This window comes from Microcebus murinus, chromosome 1 (assembly GCF_040939455.1).
Source record: "Microcebus murinus isolate Inina chromosome 1, M.murinus_Inina_mat1.0, whole genome shotgun sequence".
Lineage (NCBI taxonomy): Eukaryota > Metazoa > Chordata > Mammalia > Primates > Cheirogaleidae > Microcebus > Microcebus murinus.
Genome location: NC_134104.1, coordinates 157,767,415 through 157,792,274, shown reverse-complemented (window position 1 = coordinate 157,792,274; position 24,860 = coordinate 157,767,415). Strand labels below are relative to the sequence as shown.

The 24,860-nt window shown below is 36.6% G+C and overlaps 1 protein-coding gene across 42 annotated transcripts in view; it reads left to right on the top strand.

Moving 5' to 3' along the window:
• PBRM1 (polybromo 1) overlaps window positions 1–24,860 on the top strand; it is a 129,163-nt gene that overhangs the window by 8,184 nt on the left and 96,119 nt on the right. For all 42 annotated transcript variants that reach the window (XM_076008375.1, XM_012771534.2, XM_076008409.1 and 39 more), the window contains 5 exons: window positions 8,724–8,871; window positions 12,099–12,242; window positions 15,295–15,411; window positions 19,782–19,850; window positions 23,028–23,126. In XM_076008375.1, the coding sequence (XP_075864490.1) occupies window positions 8,724–8,871; window positions 12,099–12,242; window positions 15,295–15,411; window positions 19,782–19,850; window positions 23,028–23,126 (577 nt within the window). The remainder of the gene's footprint in view (window positions 1–8,723; window positions 8,872–12,098; window positions 12,243–15,294; window positions 15,412–19,781; window positions 19,851–23,027; window positions 23,127–24,860) is intronic.

Genomic DNA, 24,860 nt, shown 5'->3' with positions numbered 1-24,860 from the left:
TGCACCACCATGCCTGGCTAATTTTTATATATATATATATTTTTTAATTTTTATTTTTTTTAGTTGTCCAGCTAATTTCTTTCTATTCTTTTAGTAGAGATGGGGTCTTGTTCTTCCTCAGGCTGGTCTCAAACTCCTGAGCTCAAACGATCCTCCTGCTTTGGCCACCCAGAGTGCTAGGATTACAGGCGTGAGCCACCACGCCAGGCCTATCATTGTGGTTTTGATTTGCCTTTCCCTAGCGATTAGTGATGTTGAACATTTTTTTATTTGCTTATGATCCATTTGTACATTTTCTTTGCAGAAATGTCTGTTCACATGTTTTGCCCATTTTTGAATTAGATTGTTTGGTGTTTCTGTTGTTGAGTTTTAGTTCTCTATGTATTCTGGATATTAATCTCTTATCAGACAGATGGTTTGCAGATATATTCTGCCATTCTGTTAGTTGCCTTCTCACTCTGTTGATAGTGTCCTCTGGTACACAAAAGGTTTTAATTTTCATGAAGTCCACTTTGTCTGTTTTTTCTTTTGTTGCCTATGCCTTTGGTGTCATATCCAAGAAATCAACACCAAATCCAGTATTGTGAAGCTTTTGCCCTATGTTTTCTTCTGAGAGTTTAATAATTCTGTCTCTTACATTTAGGTCTTTGATCCATTTTGTATTAATTTTTTTTTTTTTTTTTTGAGACAGAGTCTCACTTTGTTGTCCAGGCTAGAGTGAGTGCCGTGGCGTCAGCCTAGCTCACAGCAACCTCAAACTCCTGGGCTCGAGTGATCCTTCTGCCTCAGCCTCCCGAGTAGCTGGGACTACAGGCATGCGCCACTATGCCCGGCTAATTTTTTTTAATATATATATCAGTTGGCCAATTAATTTCTTTCTGTTTATAGTAGAGACGGGGTCTCGCTCTTGCTCAGGCTGGTTTTGAACTCCTGACCTTGAGCAATCCGCCCGCCTCGGCCTCCCAAGAGCTAGGATTACAGGCGTGAGCCACAGCGCCCGGCCATTTTGTATTAATTTTTGTATACAGTGTTAAGTATGGATCCAGCTTCATTCTTTTTTTTTTTTTTTTTTTTTTAAAAGCCAGTCAAATTTAGCAGTGGGGGGTTGAATACCAACTTTAGTGACACTAATGTGAATAAGTTCTGATAACCCACTACCATCGGACCAGCCCAGCTTCATTCTTTACATATGGATATTCAGTTTTTCCAGCACCATTTGTTGAAAACACTGTCCTTTCCTCCTCATTGAATGGTCTTGGGACCGTTGTCAAAAATCTTTTGCTCATATATCTGAGAGTTTATTTCTCAGCACTATTCTATTCCATTGGTCTATCTGTCTTTATGCCAGTAGCACACTATTTTGATTACTGTAGTTTTGTACTAAGTTTTGAAATTTGGAAGTGTGAGTATCCATCTTTGCTGTTCTTTTTTGAGATTGTTTTGGTTATTTGGGGCCCCTTGAGATTCCATATGAATTTTAGGATGGATTTTTGTGTTTCTGCAAAAAATGCCATTGGGATTTAGATAGGGATTGCATTGACTCTGTAGATTACTTTGGATAATATTGTTGTCTTAACAATATTAAGTCTTCCATGAACATGGGATGTCTTTCCATTTGTTTGTGTCATCTTTAATTTCAGCAGTGTTGTGTAGTTTTCGGTATACAACTCTTTTACTTTCCTTGGTTACTTTTATTCCTAAGTATTTTATTCTTTTTGATATTACTGTAAATGGAGTTGTTTTCTTAATTTCCTTTTTGGATGTTTTCCTGGAATGCAAGGATGGTTCGACATGCAAAAATTGATCAGTTAACAGAATGAAGGAAAACAAGCAAATAGTCATCTCAATTGATGTGGAAAAAGCATTTGACAAAATTCAGCCACCCTTTCATGATAAAAGGAGCAAACTAGTAATAGAAATAAGTTACTTCAATATAATAAAGGTCATATATGAAAAACCCATGGCAAACATCATATTCAATGGTAAAAGACTAAAAGGTTTCCCTGTAAGATCAAGAACAAGACATTGATGCCCACTCTAGCCAGTTCTAGTCAACACTGTGTGTGCTGTGGAATAAATTCCATTTGGTCTTGGTATGTGTTCCTGTTAATATGCTGCTGAATTCTGTTTGATAATGTTTTATTGAGGATTTTTGCATCACTGTTTATAAAGGATACTGATCTGTAGTTTTCTTGTAGTGTCTTTGTCTGGCTTTGTTATGAGGGCAATGCTAGCCTCATAGAATGAGTTAGGAAGTGATCCCTCTTCCAATTTTTGGGAAAGTTTGAGAAGGCTTGGTGTTATTTACATGTTTTGTAAAATTCACTAGTGAAACTATCAGGTCTAGAACTCTTTGTCTTAGAAGATTTTTGATTGCTTACTCAGTCTCCTTACTAGTTATAGGTGTATTCAGGCTTTCTATTTCTTCATTTTCAATCTTGGTAGGTTCTGTGTTTTTAGGAAATTATCCATTTCTTCTAGGTTATCCAATTTGTTGGCATATAATTTTTCATACTACTGTCTCATAACCCTTTTTTTTTCCTGCGGCATCTGTTGTAATGTCCCCTCTTCATTTCTGATTTTAGTTACTTGAATCATCTCTCTTTTTTCCTTTGTTAATCTAGTTAAGGATTTGTTAATTTTGTTGATCATTTCAAAAACCCAACTATTAGTTTTGTTAATTTTTTTCTATTTATTTTTATTCTCTATTTTATTTAACTCTGCTCTGTTTATTATTTCCTTCCTTCTGCTTGCTATGGGTTTAGTTTGTTTTTCTTTCCCTAGTTCCTTGAGAGTGAAGAATATTTTTAAAAATTATTTAATATCTTTTAAGATAGCAGTGAAGGCCGGGCACAGTGGTTCATGCCTGTAATCCTAGCACTCTGGGAGGCCAAGGCAGGAGGATCACTCAAGGTCAGGAGTTCGAAACCACCCTGAGCATAGCGAGACCCCGTCTCTACTATAAATAGAAAGAAATTAATTGGCCAGCTAATATATATAGAAAAAATTAGCCAGGCATAGTGGTGCATGCCTGTAGTCCCAGCTACTCGGGAGGCTGAGGCAGAAGGATTGCTTGAGCCCAGGAGTTTGAGGTTGCTGTGAGCTAGGTTGACGCCATGGCACTCACTTTAGTCTGGGCAACAAAGTGAGACTCTGTCTCCAAAAATAAATAAATAAAAAGACAGCAGTGAAGTTATTGCAGTCATAGTTAAAAGGGCTCAGTTTTTAAACTACATAGGTATCTTGCATACACACCTTCCTGTGGAAGCTATGTTCCCCTTAACTAGAGCATCCTTCCACACTTGTTGTCAAAATATCATCACCATTCCCTTCAAAATCCTGGCAATTGAAGTTATTTGTTCTGAAAAGATACATGAGTGTGTAAGACAGAATAATGGCCCCCAAGTATGTCCACATTCTAATCTCTGGAACATGTGAATTTGTTGGGTTATATGGCAGAGGGAAATTAAGTTTGCTAATAACTGACCTTGAGTTGGAGACACTATCTTGGATTATGTGTGGTCCCAGTGTAATCACAAGAATCCTTAAATGGGAAAGAAAGATTCAGTTGGAGAGAGATTTGAAGATCCTATACAGCTGGCTTTGAAGATCAAGGAAGGGAACAAGAAGCCAAGGAATGCAAGCCACTCTAGAAGCTGGAAAAGGCAAGGAAACAGAATCTCCATTAGAACCTCCAGAAGGCATGCAGCCCTGCTAACACCTTGATTTTAGCCAAGTGAGATCTATTTTGGACTTCTGACTTCTAGAACTAAGATAATAAAATCTGTGTTGTTTTAAGCCCCTATGTTTGTAGTAATTTGTTATAGCAGCTGTAGAAAACTAAGACAATAAGTTAACAAAAAATTTAGATCCATTTATGATTATTAATGCTGCAGCGGGCAGCTAACAAGCTCTAACTCAAGCTGAAGGCAAATTTCTCACCTTAAAGAGCACAGCCACCAAGGATGCAGTGTTACCATCCTGAGTTAGGAGAGCCCTTTAATTGGTGATAGCTAAAAAGGGAGAGCTGTTTTTAAAATGAGGTAACTGTCTCCAGATTTTAGTTGGTTTATCAATAATAATCTTCTAAAAGTTGTTATTTAATTAGCCTAAGATAATAAAAGCACGTATTTATTGTTTACCATATCCTAGACATAGAGCCACTTTCCTGACCATATCTTGTTTAAACTTGTGAAGTATTATCACAGTTTATAGATGAGAACTTGCACAAATTCTTAGAACTACTAAAAGAAAACTAGAGTTCAGACTGAAATCATTCTGACCCTAAAGCCTATGCTCTTAACTATTATGTGGTATAGAGGAGCAGCAGCATACTGGAGTGCACAAAACCCATTATAGAAAAGGGACCATGCATCTGCTGCCTGTTTTTCAACACCAGGCAAGGGCCTAAGGGGCAGAAGAGACAAGCCTGGGGTGCTAGAGCACTATCAAATTGCAACTTCGAAGATGTGGTGCCTTCTTCTGAGCCCTGTGCCTGAAGGCATCTCAGACCCTCTGTGGAATGCAAATGTTTTCTCAAGTGTTTATGGGAAGTAGTATTGCTCAGAACTATAAAATTGTGAATCTCTTTTTGATACTTTGTCTTGGTTAGTATATTAGGTTGTTGTACTAGACATCCAAAGTAACACTGGCTGAAACAAGAGAGATGTTTTTCTCTGTGTAAAAGTCCTATTCTATGACATCCTCAGGGCCCAAGTGCTATCTGTCACTTTATTCTGTATTCTTGTGGTATCACCTTTGTCTGCATGCGCTGAGATGACTCACCACAACCACCTTCCAGCCAGTAGGAAAAAGAAGGCATGGTAAGGCTATGATTTGGACATGGCACACTTCAGCTCTTATATTGGCCAGAGCCTAGCTGCAGCAAGGCTGGAGAATATGGTCCTTAAGATTTTTTTTTTTTTGTCTAAAACACCTTTGCTCTGTTGCCCAGGCAAGCTCCTGGGCTCAAGGGATCCTCCAGCCTCAGCCTCCCCAGCCTCTGGAGTAGCTGAACGATAGGTGCATGCCATTGTGCCTGGCTGAGAATATGGTCTTTAGTAGCCCATGTAGCAGCTTAGAGTGCTGTCATCCTATGAAGAAGGAGAATAAGGGTGGGGGTAGCCAGCAGGGTCTGTACGTCAGGGCTAGTGTTAATCACTGTTCTGGTTATAACTTTAATTGAGTTTTGGCTATTCTGTAGCCATGTTGTGGCATTGTGCCTTCTGCTATTGTTGAAAGAGAAAAGCTGTTTTGAAAGAACATATACTACATAATCCTGTTAATGTTAAATTTGGTTTGTGTATACATGTGCCTAGAGAAGTCTGGGAGAATGTGATTTAAAAACGGAAAAAATCAGTAGAACTATCTCATTTTGAAAGTAGGGGGACATGTTTTCATCCATATTATATAGAGTAGGATCTTGGAATCCTGATCATCCTTTTGTCTGTGTGGTAATTCTGAAATGTTTGTGAGGAATCTTATAGCAGTGATTCAGGGCATTGTGTCCTCTTTAGGCATGTGTTCTTTGGATTCTCAGTTGTCTGCAGATAATCCCCCAAACTTGACAGACTGCTGAGGTCCTCTCTCAGCAAGGAGCAGTGGACTCCTTGCTATGGTCCACTATGGTCCAGTCTACCCAAATAGAGAGGGGCATCTTGGATATTAAGTTAGCAAAGTCCTAATGCTCATTCTGAGAAAGTGACTTGCTGCCACCAACATCATCAAATTAGGCCAGGATGGGCCTTCTTTGTCACCCACTGAGAACTTTCTTTTCTTATACTTTCTCTGACTAGCAGGTGGAATTCTCCTTCTATCCCCTCCTAATTAATTTTATACTTCACTAAAATTGTAAGTAGTTTATGTGAGTTTTTAAAAATTAAATTTATTCTTCTTTCCTTCCTGGAGAATTCAGTCCAAAAGCTGTTATTTGAGACTAAGCAAGGTAGGCATCTTAAGGGGAAGACAAGAGGTGGAGTTTGCGGGTGGGAGGAAGGATCTGTGGAAGTGGGTGGGGGAAGTGGATAGTAGCAGGGTTTCAGAGCCTGAGCATGGTAATGAGGGTAGGGTGTTTATGTTGGTGGGCTTTCTGGCACAAAGTGGTGGGGCTTAAGTGGAGGAAAGGGGATGTCCATGTTTGAGGGGGTGGCAGAAGTTTGTCAAGGGATGTCAGAACCTGAGTGGGGTGTAAGGAGGGCATCCACACAGGGTGGTGGCCTGGCATGGGTGAGGGTCAGAGCCTGAGCATGTAAGGAGAGCATTGTGGGGTGGAGGTAGGACAGCAGCAAGAGAAGATTGGTTATATATAGGAGACAGATCATATATGTAAATACATTATGGATAATGGTAGTCAGGCTTCTTACTACCTGAGAAGGGGAGTGCAAGTAAGGAATGAAAACTGGAATGAACCCTTTGGTATTAGATTGGAATTGTTACTATTGGTGGGAATTAATGGTTTCCAATCTGTGTAGATAGTGGAAATAAATACAGATTTGAACGAGCATATTTATATCCCCTAGCTTTGTCCTTTGAGATAGCCTGGGAGCAGCAATAGTGCAGTAGAAATCAGAACATCCAGCACCCAGATCTTGGTTTTTGAATCCCATTTTACTTATAAAAGGAACCAGAATTTCTTGAGGAAATGATTGATTTCCAGGATTAGGGCAGGGAAGGTACAAGATGAGGGTGGAACATCTTATGGTGCTAGGAAATAAACCAGTGCTTATTGTGATAGGAACAAGTCAGAAGAATATAGAAAATAGAAGTCCTCTTGAAAGGACTTCTGCTAACCTGTAGCAATTTGAGCATCAAAATAATTACCATAATGGTTTGTAATCCATTTAGTAAAATAGGAACCCAGGAGTCCATATTGATATAAATAAATGAATAAGTTAAAAGTTTGATGAGGAATGAACTTTTACATAGTCTGGAGGTGCCTCTCTATAAAGTACAAAGAGGTACAGAGTAACTTGGTCAGTAGAGAAGCCTGGCAGACAGCAGCATAATCAAGTAATCAAAGTTAACTTCATCTTAGTAGACAAGATAAAATTGTATGTGACCTGATAGGATACAGTGAGATGAATACAATATCATTTCTGTTACAGCTCTGATAAAGAACTGTAACCTGAATTTAATTGTTTAAGAAAGTAGAAAAACTGAAATTGAGGGACACTGCAAAATCACTGGCCTTTAATTTTCAAGAGTGTCAAGATCTTGAAAGTCTAGGAAAGACTGAGAAACTGTTTCAGTAAGAAGGAAACTAAAGCAATGTTATTAAATGCAAAATGTGATTCTGGACTTGATTCTTTTGCTATAAAGGACAATTTTGGAACAGCTGGCAAAATATCAATGGGGTCTGAGGATTAGTTGGTAGTAGTACACTCATCCCTCAGTATATGCAGGAGATTGGTTCTAGGACTCCCCATACCAAAACCCACATATACTCAAGTCCTACAGTTGGCCCTGTGGAACCCAAGTATGTAAAAAGTAGGCCCTCCATATACACAGGTTTAGCATCCCTCAAATACTATAATTTTGATCTGAGTTTGGCTGGAAAAAAGTCTACATGTAAGTGGCAGTTCAAACCTGTGTTGTTCAAGGGTCACCTGTACCGTATCAAAGTTCATTTACTGATTTAGATGGATAGTTGAATTATGGTCCTTGTTTTTAGGAAACATACCCGTAACCATCAGGAGTGATGGGACCTCATGTCAGAACTTAGATGGTTCAGGAAAAAAATACTGTTTTTGCAACTTTTATATGAGAATAAAAAGTAAAAAATAAATATGTGTACTAAAAGAATGGCTGTAACATGTCAGATAAGGTTCCAAGAGAGATCAAAGCCTTAATGACCATGACATTCTTTGTAATAACATCTCTTATGCATCTAGAGATTTAGTTGTCGCCTAGAACTCTGTTGGAAAAAAGCCAGAAAGAATAAATATCCATGAACCTAAAACCCAAGAAATTATCTTGGAAGCATAAAAAATTGTCATTATAATTACATGTGAAATTTAAGAAAGAAATTTCTTAATTTATTTTAACAAATTGTCATTATAATTATAACCTTTGAAGTTTTCCATGTGTTCCTTACTATCTTTCTCCAAGATATAAGCACTATTCTGAATTTTATGTTTACTATTCCCATGCTTTTTTTTTTTTTTTAGTAGTTTGATCGTGTTTAGATGTATCTTATGTCCTTTCCTTTTTGGTAAGCTCTTTAAGTCAAGGGCCTCATCTTTGTCCCAGTAATTGATTTTAAAGCAGTGTATATAATAGGCACTTGATAGTACTTGGCAGAAAAAGTTTCCGTTGTCACTAACTGAAGAAAGAATTCATTTTGTAAGTTTATAAAGGAGGTTTCAAACATGTATCTGTTTTCAGCCATTTATGAACACCATGAAAGGTAAGTCATCTTCATTTATAGAAGATACCATTAACATTGGTTTAGTGCTTGTGCCCAAACCTTAAATACTTAGCATCTAAACGACCATCACAGATGTTAATTTAGGTTTTTATGTCATTAACATATAGTTTGAAAAGAGAATGTATGTACACACATCTTGATTTTGATGTTCTTTTTTAGTTCTAACAATGGGGGTAATCTGATGGCAGATTCTAATATGCTCTGTCACTTGGTATGTTGGACTTTACCACAGATAGTTTTGAAATATAACTTTTTATAGGCTTCGGATTATCATTTTTAAAAAATTTAATTATAACAGAAATCAACCAGACTATTATGAAGTGGTTTCTCAACCCATTGACTTGATGAAAATCCAGCAAAAACTAAAAATGGAAGAGTATGATGATGTTAATCTGCTGACTGCTGACTTCCAGCTGCTTTTTAACAACGCAAAGGCTTATTATAAGGTGAGAAAGCATCAGATTTGAGAGGAATCCAATTTGATAATTGTCTGGCTTTTTAATAATCAGTGTGGCAGGTGAGTTGTGGTTTGAGTTTGCATTTCTCCTATTAGTAAACAGATTGAACATTCATATGATTTTGAGCCATTCCTGTTTCTCTGTAAGTGTTTGCTCAGATTTTTTGCCCATTTTTCTCTTTGGTTGTTAGTCATTTTCATATTTATTTCTGAATATTTTTAAGTATCTTAGATACTCATCCTTTTTTGATTATGTGTGTTTCAAATATCTTCTCCCACTGTGTGTATGTCTTTTCATTCTTTTTATGGTATCTTTTGATGAACATAAGTTTTTATTTTAATATAATCAAATTTATCTGTCTTAAACTTTGTGGTTTATTCTTTGTTTCTTGTTTCAGAAATTCCTCTTGCCCAAAGGTTATAAAGATATTCTTGTCTTATGTATTCTTCTTAAAGTTTTATAGTTTTGTCTTTTACATAAAAGCGTTTAATGCAGCTGCGACTGGTTTTTGTGTCTTTTATGAGGTAGGGATCTGTTTTTTTCCCACAGGTATAACCAGCACCACTGTCTTTGCATACATTGCAGTGTTGGTACTTTCATTGTTTCCATGGATCTATTTCTGTCCTTTCATTCTGTTACACAGGCCAGTCTATTTATTACTAGGTTTTATTTCTTTCTTAATTATAATACTATAGCTTTATAATTCTCTATCTGGTAATATCGAAAGCAACTTAACTATACTTGTCCCTTCGCCTTTTTTTACACATATTTAAATTATTGTGTTAAGTTAACAAGCACAAAAAAAAAGTTTGTTGGAATTTTTATTGGAATTTCATTGCCTCTGTAGATTACATTGGGGAGAATTGGCATAATATTGACTATTCCATTCTGTGAATTTGGTGTGTCTTCATTTATGAAAGTCTTCTTTAATGTATTTTAGTAAAGCTTTCATGTTTCTTTATAAAGAGTCTGCAAATATATTATTATTAGATTTATTCTTAAGCCTGTATTTATGTTTTTAAATTGAAGTATAATTCACACACTCTTTTACAATGTAGACTTAAGGGGTTTTTAGTTATTCATCACATTTTGCAACCATCATCACTAACTCTAGGATATTTATTACTCAGAAAAGAAAACCATACCAGTTAGCAGGCACTCTCCATTCCCCATTTTCACAGCCTCTGGCAACCACTAATTTACTTTCTTTCTGTATGGAATTGCTTGTTCAGACTTTGCATATAAATAGAATCATACAATATATGGCCCTATGTGACTGGCTTTTTTATTGAGCATAATATCAAGGATCATCCATGTTGTAACATGCATCAGTACTTCATTCTTTTTTATGATTGAATAGTAGTCCATTGTATTGATATGCCATATTTTGTTTATCCATTTCCTAGTCAGTGGAACATTTGGTTTCTACTTTTGGCTATTATGAATAATACTGCTATGAATTTTGTGACTATAAGAGTGCCATTCATAGGGTACTGATGTATGTCTTTTTTTTTTTTTTTTTTTTTTTTTATTTTTTTTTCTTTTTCGTCAGAAATGGACTACGAATGATGTATGTCTTAAAAATAGCATATATGTGAACTGTTAATTCAGTTTATAATCTTTACCTTTTTTTTTTTTAATTTTCTGACATATAAAGAGCTTAAATCTTAACCTTTTAACTACAGCCTTTTAACTCTTTACAGTTTTTGTAGTTACCATTATGTTTGGATATATTCCTGCCATCTAAATTTCTATTTTCTACTTATCTAACTTCGTAATGTTTTTATTTTTTTCTCTCTGCCTTCTTTTGGTTTTTGTTTTGTTTCCCTCTTATTCTCTCTAAAATTTGGAGATTGTAAGATCTATTGATGATATTTTAGTTCTTCTCCAAGAAGCTTTAATATACACAATTAACTTGTCAAAGCCAGAAGTTAATCATCATATTAATCCTGCTTCCAAACAATACAAAGACCTTAGAATAATTCAACTCTGATCATCCTTCTTCTTATTTATAATGCTAATGTTGTGTACTTTAATTCTTTTGTGGCAATTTTCAATCCCATAAAATAATATTGTTTTATATAGTCAGCATTTATTTTTACTACTTTATTCTTTGTTCCTTTATTGCTATTGAGAAGTCATTTGTCTGTGTAATTGTTCTTTTAAAGATTATCTGTCTCTTCTTTCTGGCTATGTTTAGTATCTTCTTTTTCTTTTTTATATTCTACACTTTCATTGTGATATATTTAGATGATATATTTAGATGTGGATATCTTTTTATTTATAGAATTTGTGAGTTGTAACACCTCCTAAGTCTTATTTTGGTGTTTCTCATCAGTTCTGGAGAATTTTCAGCCATTGTATCTTTTCATATTGCCTGTGCCCCATTCCCTCTTTCTTCTCCTTGTAGAACTCTGATTGCATGTTATATCAGACTTCCCTCAGGTCTCCATTTCTCTTAATCTTTCATATACTTTTGTGTCTGTGTTGTTTTTAGATAATTTTTAGTTCTTCCAGATTTCTTGGTAAACTTTGCTCTTTGTCTCCCATCGGTATAGCCAAGAATCCTTGGAAACTAAACTTTAGTTTTAGCACAAATAAATGCCCTCAGAGTGAATATTGGCCACAATGTTCTGCTTTTTCATCTGTATTCTCACTTTTATTCTTTATTTTTATGAACATTCTTACTTTTTATTAGCAGCTCATGGATGCATTTTTAAAGTTTTGTTTTAATTTTTTAAACATTGCATACAACATTGTTTTTACTAGAAAGTTTCAGTTAAGAGTTCATGCCCTCTGTATTTCAGGAGTATAAATCTTCAAGTTACTAAATAGTTTTAAAATAGAAGTTATAAGTACAGTCATTAGCTTCTATCTTTTAGATCAGGTCTTACCTTTAAATTGCCTTTCTTAGTGTGTTAGTAATAATTAGTTTTACTTTAGCAAATCATTTGTTTTCTGCCTCAAGTCTTTATGTAATGAGATAAATAAACTGATTTCACAATGCCTTTAAAACATATACTTAGTTTCTCAGAAGAGAGATTAAGGCCCATGTATCTTCTAATCATAAGGATTTAAACATTTATAGTAGATTTTTTAAAAGTTATATCTTAAAATACTAGTCTCTCCTGGAACAGGATGCTTTAAAAGTAGCAATTGATTTATAATAAATTACTAAAGTGATATTTTTTTCTCTTCTCTGTGCTAATATACAGCCAGATTCCCCTGAATATAAAGCTGCTTGCAAACTCTGGGATTTGTACCTTCGAACAAGAAATGAGTTTGTTCAGAAAGGGGAAGCAGATGACGAAGATGATGATGAAGATGGTCAAGACAATCAAGGCACAGTGACTGAAGGAGTAAGTGTACAGCTGGAACTGGTAATGGATGGGCTGTTTGAAGGTGGATAAGGTCCCTGTTTGTGATTCCCTCTGGCTTGTTGTGGGCAGTTGGCTTCTTGGGCAGTTAGATGGGTAACTGGGAAGGTAAATGGACATTCAGCCGGAGAGCTCCAATCCAGTTTCAAGGGAACCTAGGATATCCTGGAAAATGTGTGCTATGTGTGGTTGTTTTCATGAAGTAATTGTTCTTATATTAATGCATGTTTTCTGCTCAGTTTTAAAGAGAATCTTGCTATTATCAAGAACTAGTTTAGTATTGCTAGATTTGAGAGATCATATACGGGTGGGCAGTATTGTGATTAAAATTTGGAAAGTTAGTGGAATTACTTTAGGAATATTTTTGTAGGTTGACTGGTTACTGTTCCTAGAACAGTACTGTTCCTGGAACAATGCCAACATTGTTTTTTTACTAGAGTTTCAGTCAAGGGTTCATGCTATACTTCAGGAACATAAATCTGAAGTGTGTTCCTGCCTCTGGGGTTTTGTACTTGCTCTTACCACTGCTTACAATGTGCTTCGTTTGGCCTTTCCTGTGAATGGCTCTTTTTCATTATTCTAACGACGGTTAAAATGGTGTCAACTGAAAGAGGACTTTTCTGACCACTGTATCTAAATTGTTTGCTCCATACTCCTCCTCTTCATCCCCTACCCCACCCTACTGCATCATCATATCATTCTGTTCTGTGGTCTTCTGTTTTTATTATTATTTGTGAAATAACTTGTTCATTAGTTTATGTGTTTATTTTCTGTCTTCCCCAGTAGAATGATAGCTCCTCAAAAGATATCTTGTTCATTTATTCCTGGCATCTACACTATACCTGACCTGTAGATATTGATAAATATTTGCTGAATGAAAACACATGTTTGGAAAGAGAAAAAAAAGAATGGTAGAGGGGATCACAACTCTATTCTTCAGCAAAATTGTAAGAAACTCAAAGGAGAGCATTCTACTTTCTTCTGTAAAATACCTAGATAGGCCTTTTGCTGAAACACAGAAATAAGCAGTGGTAGGTGAAATTCTTAGCATCTCAAAATATAGTTCCTAGTCACTTTGTCAATTTCTTTTAAGAAATTAAGTGATTGGAATTAGGTAGAAGACTATTAACAATAGAAATTCCCTGGAATTTTACTCTGATATGAATATAGGAGAAGCAACTCAACCTATGCTTTTTGGGGCAGAATATTACTTGCAGAGGCCCCAGCTTTACTATAAGCCTCCAGAGTTCTAGTCAAAGAATAAAAATGCCTACGTTTAGGATTTGGCTATATTTTTTTCTGTAATGCATAATTGGTGAGAAAGTGGGATGATCTTGTACATTTTTGTATTTATACCTACTAAGTTTCTTTCCAGCCTTAAGGTTCTCATGACAGGAGAGGAATTTTCAAGCTTCTAATTCTTAAATCAGTAATGATTTCCCAGCTGGGAGCAGTGGCTCATGCCTGTAATCCTAGCACTCTGGGAGACCGAGTTGGGAAGATCACTTGTCAGGAGTTGGAGACTGGTCTGAGCAAGAGCAAGACCCTGTCTCTATAAAAAAAATAGAAAACTTTGCAGGATGTGGCGGTACTCACCTGTAGTGCCAGCTACGTGGGAGGCTAAGGCAGGAAGATCACTTGAGCCCAGGAGTTTGAGGTTGCAGTGAGCTAAGATGAAGCCAGTGCACTCTAGCCAGGGCAGCAGAGCAAGACTCTGTCTCAAAAAGAAAAAGAAAAAAAGATTTCCTTAGAGTTTTCCCAGTTGTGGGAATGGGTTGTATGGATGTGTTCATAATACCCTACTTCTTTTGTCACCTGCAACACATTTTCAAAGTAGCTGGTTGGGTTGGGAGGAAAGGAATCTCAGCTGTAGAACATACCTTTCTTCTTTTTGAGACTAACTCTGTGGTACTATGTTTTATCCAGGAAGTAAATGACTTAAACATGGGAATTTTAGTGTACTTTCATCAGTATCATTTTGTTTTTCTAAGCTTATATGTTAACACTGAGAGAAAAAGGCTTTACCCTCTGCCAGTTCTCGGAGCTTATGTAGTTGGGGACTCTGACCTAATCACATGTCTTATATATTAAATAGTTATTGGGTGTCTATTATTGCCAAGTATTGTTGTAGGCCTATGAAGTGTTAGTGCCCTATCTGTGAAATTAACGTTCCACCTTAAAACCGAGACTATACTAAATAAAAAGAGCTTCCGTTGGATTAAGACAAAAATACCTATGATTTAAATCAGAAATAATTATTAATCTTCATTTTATACGCACATAACATGGTTTGGACTTGAAGTACCATTTAACATAAGCCTTGACTAAGGCATCCCATTGCTCTCTCTAGAAACTCGCTTTAGATTCAGACCCTCCCCTGGCCAAGTACTCTTTGGGGCATATAATTTCCCATGTTGAAACAGTGACTAATTTAGGTGTAAGCCAGTCAGTCTGAAAAGCAGAAATGGTTTGCATCAATTTATTTAATATCAATCCAGTATTGACATAACTAGAATTCACTTCTGAGACCTAGTAGAGCATCCCATGGTTAACAGTATGTAGTCCCAACTCTACATAAGTGGTCATCTACCAGAATACCAAGACTTCAGTAGATATAAACAACGGCATAGAAATGGCCAAGTGTTATGGGGCATGTTTTCTCTAGCTCAGTTTCTCAGACCCTAAAAAGGTATGCATTTCCATCATTTCACACATACAGTGCTTGAACTTTGCTATTACGATGTTTACTGTGGAATAAAGTTCAGTAAAAGGACATGGTACAAGGGGTTTAGTTATAGAAATAGTGAAAGGAACCTCATTATTTTCATGTAGGCTATTCTAGGGATATAATCCCTATATCCAGCATCAGAGCATTTCTAGGATTTTCTTGAAACTTGTACTTTAAATAAGTACTGCTTAGAAGTTATTCTTTTGAATTAGATTTACTATTTTAAAAGCTATTTAATATTTAGCACTTATGTATTGATTTCTGTCACAAAGTATATTTTTCTCCCCTCTCACTGCCCCCCCCCAGTCTTCTCCAACCTACTTGAAGGAGATCCTGGAGCAGCTTCTCGAAGCCATAGTTGTAGCCACAAATCCATCAGGACGTCTCATTAGTGAACTTTTTCAGAAACTGCCTTCTAAAGTGGTAAGTTATGTGATTAAAGACAGTTGAATTAAAGTGTTAGGTTTTGTTGAGTACTTCAAGAATTTTATTAGTTATTAATAAATAAAGTAAAGTTAAAAGGAATGTGTTGGAGGCAGCCAGGAGAGCCTACTGCTGGCCTCAGCTGCAAGCACAAAGGACATATGTGGTCTGTCATTTTACTTGACCAAAAGGTTGTGGATTTTTTTTTAGATTGTTTTTATTTTTTTGATTGGTAATTCTTTTTTTTTTTAATTGGTAATTTAATTGGTAATTTCTTTTTTGTGGTAAAATATACATACCATAAAATTTACCATTTTAGCCATTTTTAAGTCTACAGTTCTGTAGAATTAAGTACATTCACATTGTTGTACAGCCATCACCACCATCCATATTCAGAACTTTTTAGTCTTGCAAAACTGAAATTCCATACCCATTAAACTATGTCCACTCCCTCTTCTCCCAACTCCTAGAAGCCACCATTCTGCTTTTTGTCTCTATGAATTTGCCTATTTTAGATATCTCAAATAAGAGGAATCATACAATATTTGTCCTATTGTGACCGGCTTATTTCTCTTAGTATATGTTCAGGATTCATCCATATTGTAGCATGTATCAGATTTTCATTCCTTTTTAAAACTGAATAGTATTGTATTGTTTTATATATACTGCATTTTTGTTTGTAAGTTTTTTTGTTTGTTTATTTTGAGATAGTGTCATTCTATTGCCCAGGCTGGACTCAAACTCCTGGGCTCCAGCGATCTTACTGCCTTAGGCGCCCAAGTAGGTAGGGCTACAGGCACGTATCACCACACCCTACTACATATTGTTTCTCCACTATTTCTGTCAATGGCCATTTAGGTTGTTTCCAAGATTAGTAATTCTTCAGTGATAAAAATAAGCACCTTAGGCTCCGCCAGTGGCTCACGTCTGTAATCCTAGCACTCTGGGAGACTGAGTCGGGCGGATTGCTCAAGGTCAGGAGTTCAGAACCAGCCTGAGCAAGAGCAAGACTCTGTCTCTACTGAAAAAATAGAAAGAAATTAGCTGGACAACTAAAAATATATAGAAAAAACCAGCCGGGTATGGTGGCACATGCCTGTAATCCCAGCTACTTGGGAGGCTGAGGCAGGAGGATCGCTTGAGCCCAGGAGTTTGAGGTTGCTGTGAGCTAGGCTGACACCACAGCACTTTAGCCGGGGCAACAGAGCAGGACTCTGTCTCCAGAAAAAAAAAAAGTAAGCACCTTAACTAAACCTTTTATTTATAAAAGAGAGGAAACTTTGCTCAGGAGACAGGGTGAAAGGAAGATAAAAGAGTTCTTCCTCCCTTAGTTCTCCTTGATCTAGTGATGGAGAAGAGAGACAAATTAGGTATTCTTCTGCCCCAAAAAAGAAGTGGTTTTCTAGACAAGTGAGACCTTTTGAAGGTATCAGAGTCCCTTATGGCTTCACACCCAAGAGACAATTAATATAGCTATATGTTTGACTCACATTAGCTTAGGAAACTGCTAAAATTTCCATTCTTATATTTCTATATAGACTATACTTTGAGAAGTACTCCACTATACTGCTTAACTCCATTGTGATCATGTACTTGTATATCTACCTTCTTCCCTACTCCCTGAATTTCCTGAGGATAGCAAATTTACCTTTGTGCCCTGCCATGTAGTTGGAACCCAGTACGTCATAGATGTGTAAGGAAGTGCTTGTTGACTGATGAGTGGAATGCAGCTTTCCTCATCAGCCATTGACAAAATTAGTCATTTAAAGGTGTGTCTTGACTAGTTATAGGACAATTATCATTAGAAATAAAGGGTATGGGGCCAAGTGCCGTGTCTCATGCCTGTAATCCTAGCACTCTGGGAGGCCAAGGCGGGCAGTTCATTTGAGCGCAGGAATTCAACACCAGCCTGAGCAAGAGTGAGACCCAGTCTCTACTAAAAAAATAGAAAGAAATTAGCTGGACAACTAAAAATATATAGAAAAAAAAATTAGCCGGGCATGGTGGCGCATGCCTATAGTCCCAGCTACTTGGGATGCTGAGGCAGTAGGATTGCTAGAGCCTGGGAGTTTCAGGTTGCTGTGAGCTAGGCTGACGCCATAGCACTCTAGCTTGGGCAACAGAGTGAGACTCTGTGTCAAAAAAAAAGAAAAGAAAATAGAAATCGTATGACCACTGCTGTCCTAAGTGTGGATCTGATTAGAAAGATCTAATATCTTTGGTCATATGATTTAAAATTTTAAAGAAAGAAGAAAACAGTATGATGATTCTTCATATAATTAAACATAGAATTACCACATGTCCAGCAGTTCCTCTTTGTGTATATACTCCAAAGAAGTGAAAGCAGGGTCTTAAACAGATCTTTGTATACCCATATTCATAGCAGCATTATTCACAGTAGCTAAAGCATGGGACTCAGGTATCCATCAGCAGATGAATGGATAAGCAAGATGTGATATACACATACAATGGAATATTATTTGGCCTTAAAAAGGAAAGAAAGTCTAATATAAGCTTCAATGTGGATGAACTGTGAAGATACTATGTTAAGTGAAATGACCCAGTCACAGAAGGACAAATACTATACGACTTCTCTTACATGAGGTACCTAAAGTAGTCAAAATCTTAGAGACAGAAAGTAGAATGGTGGCTGCCAGGAGCTGGGAGCAATGTGGAGTTATTGTTTAATGTGTATAGAGTTCCGTTTTTGCAAGATTAAAAGTTCTGGAAATGGATGGTGGTGATACCTGCACAACAGTGTGCATGTACTTAATGGAAAGAGCTGTACACTTAAAAATGGCTAGGATGGTAAATTTCATGTTACTACAATAAAAGAAATTACAACAAAAGACATACAATCTTTACTCAAGAGTTATTTTTACTCTGCAGGAGATAAGCAGTAGTGGTCAAACCACCAAATGTGATTTGGAACAACAAAACATTGATATGTAGTTCCCCTCATTCCAGGAGGGACTTCAGGGACATCATGCAGGAGGAGTTGGTTGGGGAAAGCAGGTTTCTGTTTGTCCTTCGGGATCTGACAGTTTGAAAGATAATAAAGATTGAGACCTGGAGGGGCAGGGCAGTTTTGACTTCCTTTGTAAGTCCTTCCCAAGCTGGCTGGCTGAGTGGGAGAGGTGGATGGGGAATATGTGGGCCAACAGCTTGGATTACTCTGTACTCACCCTGGGTGGCCTGGCCATAATTTGTCTTCTGAACTGTCTCTCAAGTAGAACTGGTGAAAAGAAGAGACAAGAAAGAGAGGAGAAGCGTTAAATAGTGGTAAACTTAGGAAGCAGATGAGATAAAGCAACATTGAGATCATCCCTTCAGCCCAGTAATTGAGTGAAGGCCTTCTATTTCATTGTTGTCACTTGGGCTTGAATTGAATAGATAGGGAGAGCTGGTATAAAGTACAGTATGACTTCTCCTGATCTTTGGTTGACTTTAGTTCTTTCCTCCAAGGAATGAAACCTGTAGGAAAGCCTAAGGGCAGTGAATGACTGTAGGTATTAGGAAAGCCTCAAAGATAGTCCTAAACATGTTCAACTTCTTGGGATGAGCTAGTGTTTGATAAATCAAAAATTGCTTATAATTTTGCTTCATTTCTTTAACAAAGTTTCATTTTAAAGGTGTTTTGTTTTGAAAAAACTTATTTTGACTAGAATAAGTAGAAGCATTAAGTTAAACATGAAATTAACAAATCTTGCAACCTTTCTTCTTATGATCCATATGAATGCTTATGTGAAATATGATTATGTTATTAGATTGCCAAATTACAAGAGCTTATAACAAGCCCATCAAGAGCATTCTTCTGTTTTATTTCCAGGCATAGACATCTTGGAACCTTAAATTAAAAATTGTATGATTCTGTGAATTTAAATTTTTTTTTTCTTGGCATTGGCAACACTGATAGAATTTTTAAAAATACTAAATTGTTAGCTGGGCTTGGTAGCAGGCACCTATAGTCCCAGGAACCCCAGAGGCTGAGGCAGGAGGATCTCTTGAACCCAGGAGTTTGAGGCTGCAATGAACTGTGATCACACCATTGCACCCCAGTGTGGTGACAGAGTGAGACCCTGTCTCAAAAGAAAAAATCAAATCATAATATGTTAGTTGCTTGATGATAACTATCAAACACCAAGTATAAACTCCTGTAACATGCTGTTGGGTATTTCATGAAGCTTCTTAAAATTAAATGCTTTTTATTTCAAATATAACAAACAATATGCTGTATAGCTGTGTCTTTAGCCTTGAATCTCACAAAACTGCTTATCTCATTGTTTGAGCAACAGATTATCACTGTGCTTCCTTGTGTTGTTAGCCAAATACCTTCACTTACTGAGCATGCCTGGATTTTTGTCTTCCAGCAATATCCAGACTATTATGCAATAATTAAGGAACCTATAGATCTCAAGACCATTGCCCAGAGGATACAGGTATGATGGTGACCATATGTAACCATATGTGGTTTAGAGAAGATTGGCCTATGGTCTTTCTTAGGGGCTTTTAGAAAATGGAGAAGTCAGATATCTATAAGGAGTTATTAGCAAATAAAATAAACAGATTATAATCAGTATTATTGATTGTAGCTTTGGATTGCTTCTTAGTAGAAAAAATGCATTAGTTATAGACATTTCTGATTGTGTAAGGTACGTTGGCAATAAGAGCTTTGTTGTTTATTTTTATCTGCTTCCATACAGCTTTAGGATATACTAGAGTAAGTTATCTACAACAGATACTAGAGTGTAAGGTCAGTGAACAAAGATGCTACTTTGTTCTCTTCAGCTCTCTCCCCAGCCCTGTCCTCACTGTATTTCCAGCAGTAAATAGCAGCATCTGACACTTACATAGATTTGCTATGTACCTAGCGCTGTTCTAAGTGCCCTGTGTGTATAAACGAATTAATTCTTACAACAGCTTCATGAGGTAGATACTGTTATATTCCCATTTTACAGGTTAGACAACTGAGATGTTAAGTAACTTGCCCAAGTCACCACCTAAGGGTTTGAATCCAGACATTCTTGCTCCAGAGTCTGCGCTCTTAACCCCTACATGTACTATCTCTCCACAGAACAGGTGCTGGATAAATAATAATTGAGTGAATGAATGACTAGAGTTTAAAGTTTGATGATCAGTGGTTAAGTATAGGGAGAAAGAGCTAAATTATATGAGAAATCTGATTTTTACAATGAAACTGATGTGGTTCTTTTCTTAGCTCTGCTTCTTACTAGCTATATCACTCTGGTTAGGTGACTTGCCTATTTCCTCTGCTTGTACACTGGGTATAGTGTTGCCACTTTGCAGAGTCAAAGAGGTCAGTTTCAATGCATGTAAAGCATCAGTCAGAGCACCTACAGGATGAGGCCCTAGTAAATGTGAATCACTGATTCTCCCAGAGTAGCAGCTTTGCTACTCCCAGGAGATAAGGCAAGAAAGAAAACGTAATGTGTTACATAGTCTCATTGAAAAATGAGACTGAAAGCAATAGTGGTTTGTTTGGAGGGTGAAAGTTTCTTGACTTTAAATCTAAGAGCGTAGTAAAGAGTAACAATGTAGTAATTACTAGTACCATGGACACATTTTCACAGTGTTAACATATAGATTCCCCAGTGTATCCTCTAGTTTTTAAGGCAAACCTGTAAGTGCTACTAAGAATGATCCAAGTCTCCTACATCCCTAGAGTTTCTAACATCTATGGGGATAATGTTTTCATAATACTGAAACTCAAATCAGGTCTTTAAACACTTCTATTTGAGCTCCAATTTTCTTTCTCTCTGACTTCTTACCTTATTTTATCCTTTCTTCCTTCCAAAAGTCTCAGAGTCATCTTTTGCCATCACCTTAATCAAGATCCTGTCCTCTTTTAATTTTTTTTTTTTTTTTTTTTTTGAGACAGAGTCTCGCTTTTGTTGTCCAGGCTAGAGTGAGTGCCGTGGCGTCAGCCTAGCTCACAGCAACCTCAAACTCCTGGGCTCAAGCAATCCTACTGCCTCAGCCTCCCGAGTAGCTGGGACTACAGGCATGTGCCACGATGCCCGGCTAATTTTTTATATATATATATCAGTTGGCCAATTAATTTCTTTCTATTTTATAGTAGAGACGGGGTCTCGCTCTTGCTCAGGCTGGTTTTGAACTCCTGACCTTGAGCAATCCGCCCGCCTCGGCCTCCCAAGAGCTAGGATTACAGGCGTGAGCCACAGCGCCCGGCAAGATCCTGTCCTCTTATATCTGAATTACTGGAATAATCTTTCCTACCTCTCTGATGAAAAGCTCTCTAGTCCTTTCTACATCTTGCTTCCTGATGCTGGCTTTCTTCCTGCCATTCTGCTGCTCAAAGACATATGTCACTTGTTTTCTAATGCCTGCTAAAGCATGTCACAACTCCTTGTACCAGTTCAACAGCAACCAACTCTAACTTAAGCAGAAAAGGAATTTTTGAAAATGATATTGGATAACTCATAGAATTGTTGGGAGGGAAGCTAGGGAACTAGCTTTTAGATAATAGGCAGAACTCAGGGCTATCATGGCTCAGCTGAGATCATGCACAGCCTCGTTGTGCCACTATTGTTAACGACTGTCAGTTTTCACTGTGGGCCCTGGATGCTTGCTGCTCCACTGCTAGACTCTCCTCCCCTGCAGGAGTCAGGAATGAATTCCTGCCATCCCTGGCCATTGCAGTAGTGCCTCTACACCAAAGTGTGAGGTAACCTATGGTTACTTCCCCTTGTTCTGGCTGCTAGGCTTCTGGCAAAGTGACCATTTGATTTGCCCACTTTCAACCTCCTTGTGGAAGGTAGGGCTCTCCCTACAGCCTGTGTTGGATTTACCTCCAGATAAGAAAGCTGCGCAGATGTTGGATAGTCCCACATGGAAAATAGCTACTCTCCTTCACCTGATTTTCTGGATTCTGCCTTATTTGTCCTTACCTTATCTAAGCACCTTGTGCTTAATGGCTACTCTTCTCCACCCTCCACTTCACTGAATTTGGTTTCCTCATTCTCTCTAGAACATGTCCTGTTCATTTTTGTGTAACTATCGTTAGTCTTGTGTGCCTTTTACCTAGAGTGTGTCCCTCTTTCTTTTCCTTTGTAAAGTTAGGCAATTATATGAGTATCCCTGGGTTATTTTGGATTGTGTAAGTTTTAAGCTGTGAAAGCTCTAGCACATAGTATGTACTCACAAAATATTAGCCTTTGTGCTGGACTCATTTTATATTTAACCCCAAGTGGTCTGTATAACTAGAGGGAGTTTTACTTCACGTTATTAAGTCCACTTTAGTGAATTAGTATTTGTGAAGCACTTAGAACTGTGCTTGGCACATAGTAAGCACTATGTGTTTGCTAAATAAAACTTTTATTGGATGTTTTAAAAATTGTAAGTTATTTTTATGAAAATAATGTAGCTTTGGTTTTGTTACCTATCTCAGAAACATATTTGTGAATGGGTACAGTAATAATTTATAAAAAAGAAAATGACTTTACATATTGTTCATATACGTACTTTCCAATAAATCTTATGGTGACAATTTAAAAATACGTGGAGTTTTTTTTTTTAAAAGTTATACTGATTAACTCTGATTAAGAGAAACTGCTATATTTTGTTGTTTACTGTAGAATGGAAGCTACAAAAGTATTCATGCAATGGCCAAAGATATAGATCTCCTAGCAAAAAATGCCAAAACTTATAATGAGCCTGGTTCTCAAGTATTCAAGGTTAGTTTTTTGTTGTTGCTGTTTTTATTGATAATAATAAATACTTTAATTTAGGGTTAATAATTTTTATACAACAACTTCTTTGAGATAAAATTCACATATCATACATTTCACCCATCTAACGTATACAATGTAATGGTGTTTAGTATATTCAGAGTTGTGCAACCGTCATCCCAATCAATTAGCAGTCACTTTTTATTTCCCCCAGCTTCCCCAGTCCTAGGCAACCTCCAGTCTACTTTCTGTTTCTGTATGTTTGCCTATTCTGAACATTTCATATAAATGAAATTACATACTATGTGATGTGGATTCTTTTGTAACTGGATCCGTTCATAACGGATTCTAGCATAATGGTTTCAAGATTCATCTACGTTGTAGCCTGTGTCACTACTTTATTCTTTTTATTGCTGAATGATATTCTATTGTATGAATATACCATGTTTTATTTACCCATTCATCAGTAGCTAGATATTTGGTTATCCCTACTTTTGGGCTATTATGAATAATGCTGCAGTGAACATTTGCTTGTAAGTTTTTATGTGCACATATATTTTCTTTTCTCTTGAGTACCTACCTGAGAGTGGAATTGTGAGGTCATATGGTAACTAAATATTTAACTTTCTGAAGAGCTGTCACTGTTTTCCAAAGTAGCTGTACATTTTACATTGTACTAGCAATGTACAAGTATTGCAGTTTCTCCACATCTTCGCCAACACTGGTTTTCCATTTTTGTTTTTGTTCTTATTATAGCCATCCTAATGGGTGTGAAGTGGTATATCATTGTGGTTTTGGTTTACATTGCCTTAATAATTAATGATGCTAAACATCTTTTCATGTGCATATTGGCCATTCTTATGTCTTTGGAGAAATGTCTCTTCAGATCTTTTTCCATTTTTTAATTAGGTTACTTATCTTTTATTGTTGAGTTGTAAGAGTTCTTTATATATTCTGGATATTAGACCCTTATCAAGATACATGATTTACAAATATTTTTTTCCCATCCTCTTTTCACTTTAGTGATTGTGTCCATTAACACATAAAAATTTTTAATTTTTATGAAGTCCAGTTTATCTGTTTTTATCTTTGGTTTGCTTATGCTTTCGGTGTCATATCAAAGAAACCATTGCCTAATCCAAAGTCACAAAGATTTATACGTAAGTTTTCTTACAAGAATTTTATAATTTTAGCTCTTAACATGTTTAGATCTTTGATCCAATTTGAATTAATTTTGGATTAGTTAGTAGGTAGGTACTTAGTAGGTATATATGTGAGGTATGTGTGAGGTAGGAGTCCAAATTCATTCTTTAAATGGGTTATTATCCCAGCTATATGTATTGAAAAGACATTCTTTCACTATTAAATTGTCTTTGCACCCTTGTTGAAAATCAGTTGACCATAGATGTATGGGTTTATTTCTGGATTATTGCTTCTATTTCGTTTATCTGAATGTCTATCCTTATTCCAGACAAGGTTATGTTTTTATCCATTTTTTTATTAAATATTGATTTGTTTCCTGCTTTTAAGCATCATAAATATAGAAAAACAATATGTATAGTGTAGTACACAATGTAAAATGACTCTATCATTGCTTTGCAATTTCCTTTTAGAAGTTATGTTGTCCTATAATGAATAGATACTTGTAGAAATTTACTGAATTAGTTATATATCATTGGGAATTTAGCAAAGGATGTTCAGAAAATCTTTTGGGGATAAAACCATTTAGACTTCCTGAAT